This window comes from Xiphias gladius, chromosome 6 (genome assembly GCF_016859285.1).
Source record: "Xiphias gladius isolate SHS-SW01 ecotype Sanya breed wild chromosome 6, ASM1685928v1, whole genome shotgun sequence".
NCBI classification, from domain to species: domain Eukaryota; kingdom Metazoa; phylum Chordata; class Actinopteri; order Istiophoriformes; family Xiphiidae; genus Xiphias; species Xiphias gladius.
In genome coordinates this window covers 3,392,578-3,400,527 of record NC_053405.1, presented here as the reverse complement: position 1 = coordinate 3,400,527, position 7,950 = coordinate 3,392,578, and the positions used below count along the sequence as shown (strand labels likewise).

At 42.3% G+C, this 7,950-nt stretch overlaps 2 protein-coding genes across 4 annotated transcripts in view; one reads left to right on the top strand and one right to left on the bottom strand.

The window, feature by feature from the left end:
- Positions 1 to 1,306: 1,306 nt before the first annotated feature.
- On the top strand, positions 1,307 to 7,896 carry tbc1d7 (TBC1 domain family, member 7). Of its 3 annotated transcripts, none has more exons than XM_040129084.1 (8): positions 1,308 to 1,586; positions 1,886 to 2,005; positions 3,100 to 3,180; positions 3,633 to 3,823; positions 5,176 to 5,313; positions 5,876 to 6,021; positions 7,128 to 7,257; positions 7,350 to 7,896. In XM_040129084.1, exons 1-8 carry the CDS (start codon positions 1,565 to 1,567, stop codon positions 7,434 to 7,436), a joined length of 915 nt encoding a protein of 304 aa, XP_039985018.1. In that variant the 5' UTR covers positions 1,308 to 1,564; the 3' UTR covers positions 7,437 to 7,896. The 3 variants fall into 3 exon arrangements, with proteins under 3 accessions (XP_039985020.1, XP_039985018.1, XP_039985019.1); XM_040129085.1 differs by having other exon boundaries at positions 1,309 to 1,636; XM_040129086.1 differs by lacking the exon at positions 1,886 to 2,005 and having other exon boundaries at positions 1,307 to 1,586.
- Positions 6,046 to 7,950, bottom strand: part of phactr1 (phosphatase and actin regulator 1) — a 40,528-nt gene continuing 38,623 nt past the window's right edge. The window contains exon 14 of the transcript XR_005707593.1: positions 6,046 to 6,185. The gene's annotated coding sequence lies outside the window, so the exon portion shown is untranslated. The remainder of the gene's footprint in view (positions 6,186 to 7,950) is intronic.

Here is a 7,950-nt window from a genome sequence, read left to right as displayed (position 1 = left end):
TCACAATAAAAACTAACCTTTGAGTCTTTTGCTCATATGGATTCATGACTGTTCTTATTCATGGTCAGTGTCATGCAAAATCAAGACACCGTAAGATACAGTATTCCTCAGTTTAGGTAGTCGTCGTAAATTGAAGGGGACCTTTGTTCTATTACAGTATAAAATGGCACTGATTAAAGATAAAATGCTTAGCCTATAATCATACAAAAGGGTACTGTGGGTAAATTATTATTGCTTTGGTATGTTTTCACACCAAATCTGATATTTACACACAGTCATGCATGTAGGCTTTACAAGCAGCAGCTTGCTAAATGTGTGCATTTTGGACATCTGTAGTCTATACCAATTAAATGAGATTTTCTTGTGGACAAATGACAAAGCATAATAAGAATATATATGTTTATCTAAAAGCAGATATTGAAGCTGAAAAGGCTGGTTCCCCAGAAAGCAGATTCCCTTCTGGTTAACTTGGATAAGTGTTATCTTTGGTTTAGTATGTGTTTTGTATTACATAGCCCCAAAGTGATGAAAAACAAAAACTGAGATTCAGTTGGTTTCATTTTGCTGTATGAGCCCTCCGAATTTGCATCAAAATAAAAGCGTTTTTATTTCTTTGGATCTCTAATGTAATACTAACGTAACAGCTACTCTTTCTGGAGACCATGGAGAAAGAACTGGCTCAAACAAATTCACTGAATAATATAAATGATATAAATCAAAAAACAAACAAAAACAAGATTACATACATATCCGTGTATGCATGAACATATACACATATAAATACATGTACTGTACTTGCATATGAAACAGGTAATAACACAAAACAAGATGCAGTATAGGTCTGTTATTTTAATGGGGTGTGCAGCAGCTTACACACTGAAATTGATGTTCATAACTACCCACAATACCTCCAATTATAGTCTTAAGTCTATTTACGACTCATTAAGAACTTGTCTTATTCAGGGATTCTCAACTAAGCTGCGGTCAATGACCTCCCTCCGTGGTCGCCTTGTACCTTAAAGCACGAGTTGAAGGTGGAGGGAGAGCTGCGTTGTCCACGGCCCCTCGTCTAGTTTTGTAAAAGTGCTTATTCCCAGTGAAGAGCAAATCTCGAGAAAAGGCATTTTGGATGCTTCTGCCATTCGCTTCCTTACGTGTAAATCACTTTTACAGTAGGCATGCCTCGAGAAAGACATTTCAGGGGCGGAATATTATGGCTGAGTTGGTTTGGATTTTTTTTTTTTCTTTTCTTTTGCAAACATACAAACCTCTGTGTGCCACCTAGTATCGACAGGTTTTCTCTCGGTTTTACTGCGAGGATTTTATTTTGATAGTGCCACCCGGAAGTGTTTTGATAACGACCACGGTCGCTAGCGTGTGTAGCAGGACCGCGGCATCGATTTCTTTATGGGCATTGGGGCCTCGGCGCTGCCCCGGTGGCGTCAAGCTGGATGTCACGCCGTGGTCTCGTAGCTAAAAGTTAACGTTACAGCACAAAAACGTCTCCGGTCGCCGGTCTCCGGTCTCCGGATCCCCAGCCGGCGTTAGCTTGTTGGCTGAAGCTATGTCGCAGCTAGCCGGAGGCGGTAGGTAGACACCTGGTCCGGTTTGGGAAACGTGGTTGAAAAAACCCAAGGTAGGAGCCACTCGGTAAACATTTGTGACTCCACTCCGCCGACACATACGTGTTATAATTTATTTACATTAAAGACTGCAGGGCTCTGTCGTTGTCAGCCCCGCTTGTATCCTCGTTTGCCCCGATTTTTTGTCACAGCCAAAACCAAAATAGGTCGTTTCAGGCTACATTGTCTGTACAGACGTAAAACAGTTTATGTCACATTATAAAAAAAGGAGTAAAGTTTAACATGTTGGAAATGATGTGCAGGTGTCACCATGGCTGACGACCCTCAGAGAAATTTCCGCTCGGCATATTATGAGAAGGTGGGTTTCAGAGGCGTGGAGGAGAAGAAATCGCTGGAAATACTGCTCAAGGACAATCCTCTGGGTAGGTAAACGTTTAAATCCACCAACGCGCAGAGTTGTCAACCTGCCATACATGCTGGGTTTTGGTGGTTTAAAGGAGACAATGTGCCAAAGGTCACCGGTTTCAGCCTCTCAAACGTGAGAATTTCCTTCTTTCCATAAAGTCAGCAGGGTCGGGTTTTGGACTGTTCACTGGACGAAATAGGACACCCGAAGACTTCCCCCTCGGGCCGGGGGAAATCTGGGATGGGCATTTTTTCATCCCAACGTTTTCGGACACAGCACGGACCAAGCAACGAATCGATTAATCGAGAAAAGAAGCGATAGATTAATCGATGATTAGAAGAATCGTTAGCTGCAGCCCTGAATCGCATGTGTACGCATTACAAGCAACACATATCACATCAGAAACACACAGGAATACACAATAAACACATCCCAGTTAATAATAGCTCCAAAGGCTTCAGCCTGTGTTTCTTGAAGAAGTTCATGGTGGATTTTGAGGTCTGCTTTGGAAAATTAACAAGTACTGACTAAGTAGGGTGCCCAAAGTTTTGCACATTCCCCAATTACTGTTACATTATTTTCTTCTTTTTCATTTTTTTAATTCATGAAGTAAAAAATGTTCAGAACATTTGAAGAAAGGCCAATTTTTTGCTGCGGAGGTTGTATTTACTTCTTTTTGCATCAAAAGTCAACAGTACATGCAGTTTTCCCAGGGACGCCCAAACGTTTGATTACAGCTACATCACATGAGGCAGCGTTAATAAATTTGAAACTGCGTGTGTGCGGCTTTGAGCAGGATTTATCAAAAATCTTAATTATTACGGTTTCCTCTCTTATCCCATTTGCATACTTATTTATACATGAAAGTACCGCTCCGTGTGTGGGCGCACATGGTGCCTGTGTACGAGCGTCACAAATTAAACAATCTGTGGAATGAAAACCATGTTGTCACAGCTGAACTTTATGGGCGTCTCCACTTTAAGTGTGACTGAGAAAATACCAGTGTTATCACATTACATTGTCCCACCACCTGTTTGCACATTATTTCTGCACGGTCGGGTTGTGGATGAGTTTTGATGAAATAACAGGATGGGTCTTACTCTCTAACAGATCTGGAAAAGCTGAGCACCTTCAGTCAGAGGTTCCCCCTCCCCTCCATGTATAGGATCCACGTGTGGAAGGTACTACTGGGTAAGAAACGCACATGAACCTGTAGCACACAGTATAAGAGGTTGAGTCCCAAATCCTGCTCCTGTAACTGAGCAGACAGGACGAGGTGAATATGGGTAAAATCTAGCGTCGATCATAAACTAAGATCTATTCTTTAATATTCATTGAAATGTTTCAGTTACTGTCGGTTTTGATACAACTGAATTTTTAGCCACTGTATAAAAATATGCATGTACTTTGAGTGGACTCTGCGTGTACATGGTTACAGAGCTGCCTTTCTGTGTTTTATACTCCACGATAATGTATGTAAAGGGTATGTTTGATAATGGTAGGAGTCATTTTGGTTTTATAATGTAAGCTACCTGGGACAGGACAATGGGAAAAACCCTCTACAGTTTTATTCATTTTATTCAGTGAAAACTCTCCTTGGCTAGTGTCCACCCTCCCTGATCTCCTCTCTCATGTTCCCGCAGGCATCCTGCCACCCCACGGCGACTCTCACGCTCTGGTCGGAGGCTACAGGAGGGAGCAGTACCAGGACATCCTGGAGGCCCTGGAGGTCATGAGGTACATCAACTCCTCCACACCCTCCACCCACGTCTACCTGCGCATGTTCCAGCTGGAGAGCCAGGTGCTCCCGCGGTGCTCCGAGACCACACCCCCGGTAAGGACAACAACTAGAGTAATATCGTCTTATCCGACACTGATAAACCGTAAGAAGTACTTAAGATGATGTATGGTGACCTCGATCAAAGTTCAAGATTGGGTTCGAATTATTCAAAACGTGAAAGGACAGTTGTGTTATAGAAGCGCAGCGGACGGCTTTAAGTGGAACTAATTAGAAAACAAAGTGGGAATGTGACACTGATGTGACCCACAATGGGAAGTCGCAAGAACAGAATGGAAGTGTGTAGAGTTTTGTAGTCGGTGACACAAACAGGTGCAATGGTGCGAATTTCGGATGTATGGATTTATGGAATCCACGACGACTGTTGGAGTCTGTTGTTGTTTCAGTTTCGTATATTGTTGTTTATATTAAAAGCACCCATATGAACCGTTTTACACATAACGCATCAACCATGCAGAGAGTAGAGCCGTGGTCTGAGAACGGCTGTGAATGCGTCTCTCGTGGTTGCATTTATTCAGATCTGTATGTCTGTTAATTTTCCTCCTTTTTTTTTTTTTTTAAGATGCATCTATGAGCATTTTTAGGAGCATAATCTGATGGTTAATGGTTTTAGTGCCATCAAATGTCAAACCGTGGCTCATGCTGTTGCTTACTGAAGTCACTGGAATTAATGGATGGCTCGCTGTTAAGCCGGCCCACAGATATTTGAGGTCAGCCCGAAGCTTTTCATTGCGAAATCAATTAAAGAATCCTGGAGCCGGAGTGGAAAACGATTGGTTACCACAAGGCTGATAATACTGTAAGCAGACTACCCAAAGATTCATGTTATAACATCACTTAAAGTCATAACCAGGGAAACAGCCCTTTTCCTTTTCAATGCCACATCATTAACTGATTAATTCAATTTATTTGGGTCCATTATTAAACAGGGAAACCACGCAGTTACATTTTGGCAGTGGGAATCTCCCTCTAGAGGTCTCTCTTTACAGACCAATTAGGTCACATTTGTGAAATGCTTCAAGTCAGAATCTATGTAGGTCTGTGTGAACCACAATGTTTTTTTTGGAAGGTATGTAAAAATAATATAAAAATAACAATATTCCTCTGTACTTTTGCTCCAGACTATTTTTGTTATTTTTAAAAATTACGTTACTCTCAAAGTTCTGACACACAGTGTAACACTTTGCAAAGATGATTCATTGTCAGAATGTGATTTGATTGATAAATGAGACCCAGGTTGTGGTTTTATTTTATAGTTTTATAATTCTGTCGTTATGATAAATACGACTCTCACTGTTCTTCACTGGCTGCTGATACTTGAGTTCCTCGTTGCTTCCTTCATTCTCTGATGCTGTAGTGTCTGATATTGTGGTTTTGTTTTTTTCCAGGATGAAGAAAACGAGGACTTCCTCTCCATCAGCAGAGCCATGGAGGAGATCGTAGACGATCCCGTCGACTGCTACTGGCTGATCAAGTGCTTCGTCAATCAGTTCCACACAAAGTTCGGCGACTCAATACCCCATCTTGTAAGGACGTGTGACGTTATCAGTGAAAATGTAGTTTTTAAGGAAATCGACCTCGAAATTCTTTCGTAACTTTTGGCTCCATCAATGGATGGAACATGCTTTAAACAAGCAAAACTCTAAAATGGAGGTTCTATTGTGTTTCTGCTTCCCACAGAGACTGTATTGTTTTCCAGGGCAACGGCTTCAAAACCAGATGTTGACAAGGGTTTTCTAATTACAACAGAGGTGTTATTGTTTACAGAGTGAAACGGTCTGTATTTGTAAAGCAAAATGAATCGAAGGCCTTCTATCGGCAAGTTTTCAGGAGTTACTCTACATTTAAACAAAGGTATTTCCTTTATAGTGGTGGTGTAGTTTTGCACATGCGTCATGGCGCTCAGTGATGAGAAAGATACAAAACATGCGAGGAGTCAGGGTGTAAATTTAGTTTATAAAATGCCAGAATTACTGTGACAAAGTTCTCATGACTCAGGGGTTGGGATCACATTATTTTTTTATGTGCGTCACCATGAATTAGGACTTTGTTGTTTCCTCCTGTTCCATCTGGTCTGTTGTGGTGCAGCCAAAGAGCCTGGAGCATTATCTGAGTCAGGAGGAACCTCGACTGCTGAACCATCTGAAGAACGCCGGAGCCCTGGCCCAGCTGCCCTACGGCCTCTGGTTCAGACGCTGCTTCGCCGGCTGCCTGCCGGAATCCAGCCTGCAGAGGTCAGTTCACCGCTGTACACCACGGTAGCATGTTTCAACTCAGCAAATATACAGTGAGGATCCATCCGATGTCTTGAAAATATTTTTTGTAGCAGCCCAGAGTTGTTACTATTTTAGGACGCTCTTTCTGCCAGATTTATGCCTGGATCTGTGCTGCTGGCAGGCTACAAAGAGAGAAAGAATCAGCAGGATGTCAGGCATTTTACCCGCTCTTCACACACATGGCTTTTTTTTCTTTTTTTTCTTTGTGCCTTCCACAAGCCTTAAATTTACATACTTGGCTCTGATTGGGCAGTATTTTTATGTTGCCACTATACCAGTGCACAGTGAAATGGTTCATTTCCTGAGGGTTTTGTTTCTGTGCAGCATGTGTCTTATTCAAGTTACATCGTAGAAAAATTGACTATTTCCCACTACTTTGTTTAAGGTACTTTAATCAGTTGAGGAGTGGAAAAACAACTGTTCACGTTTGAGGGAATCAAAACAAGCATGATTGACTGTCTCGAGGACAATTGTATGAATCTGAAGCTTTCTCAGCTTCTCCACATTGTGCCTCTAAATGGCCACTGGGCGTCTTTTGGAGCCAGGAGTTTATTTCCAAGTTCCATTGACAGTGAATGGCACCATAACAGGCCTGTCTGTGAGTCCGTATGTGTGAACAAAGGGTAAGTAAGAAACCTGCTACACCAGTAATGATTAACACCATAGGTGGAGCGATGCAAAGGCTCAACAAGCCGTGTCGCAGCGGTTGACTTGATGCAGATATCTTACCAGGCACAGGAACAAAGGATCAGATGAAACAACAGGAGCTTGTGTTGATTCCCACAGAAGTGGAATACACACCAGAGCTGAATATGTGAACTCTGTGCTCAGTGTAAACATGCCTGAAAGCTGCAGACTTAGAGTCTAAAGACAGCATGTCTTTTTACTCACCATTACTAGGCTCAGATACACATCTCACCCAAGCATTCAACTTTCACGCCTTCTGAAAGTTAGTTTCACAGTCCTGTTACATACTGAAGACAGCTTTGTTGTACCCTCCTGACCATAGATGCCTTCGACTGGTCAATTTAACCGAACCCTTCAATGTTTTTTTTTTTTTGAAGAGTTTGGGACAAAGTGATCAGCGGCTCCTGTAAGATTCTGGTGTTTGTTGCCCTGGAGATTCTGCTGAGCTACAAGATCGTGTTGATGGGCATCAACCGGCCTGAACGCGTGATCAAGTTTTTGTGCAATGTGAGTAAACGGGAGCAAAACACTGCTATGTTTTTGTGTTCCTCATAGTCGGCACCTTTTATGTAAACTCTCGGTAACCTTTCTTCTGCCAGATACCGCAGGAAAACACAGACGCTATCGTGACTAAAGCCATCGACTTGTGGCATAAATATTGTGGCACCCTGGTGCACGCTGTCTAGCCACATGGGACCCATGGGAAATTTGGGACAGGAGGTGAGATGCTTTCCCAGAATCCACCAGGACTTCCTCTCGAGACCGCTGAGAGACTGACAGACTGGCGCTCACTGTCCGTGGGGCTTTTTCTCCGCTTGACTGAACTGGAAACTCATCACGGGCTACTTTTGATAAGCTGGTGACTTTGGGAACCACTTTCCATATTGACCAGTCAACTTCCAGCTTTCCCCAAAGAATATGACACACTGTACTGGGGAGACATGAACACTAAGAATGGCTACTGTACAGAGAGGATGCTGAAGGAGGTCACGGAATCGTGTTATGTGTGAAAACCTGTTCGGAAAAAGACAAGGAAGCAAACTTATTTTTTTTTAATAAGTTTCTTTCTTTAAGAAACTGCATACATCATAGAAGACTCACAATAAATTAATATCCACATGCAGTTTTTTCTGCTTTACAAAAACATTTGAAAAGTCTTGTTTACTTTCTTTGCTATTTACATGTCTTAGAATTCTGAGA

Excerpts from the sequence above, each read along its gene's own strand:
- tbc1d7 (XM_040129084.1), top strand. The coding sequence starts at position 1,565 with ATGTCGCAGCTAGCCGGAGGCG. Across the intron at positions 1,587-1,885 it reads GTCGCAGCTAGCCGGAGGCG|GTGTCACCATGGCTGACGAC; the intron begins GTAGGTAGACAC and ends AATGATGTGCAG. Across the intron at positions 6,022-7,127 it reads CCGGAATCCAGCCTGCAGAG|AGTTTGGGACAAAGTGATCA; the intron begins GTCAGTTCACCG and ends TTTTTTTTGAAG.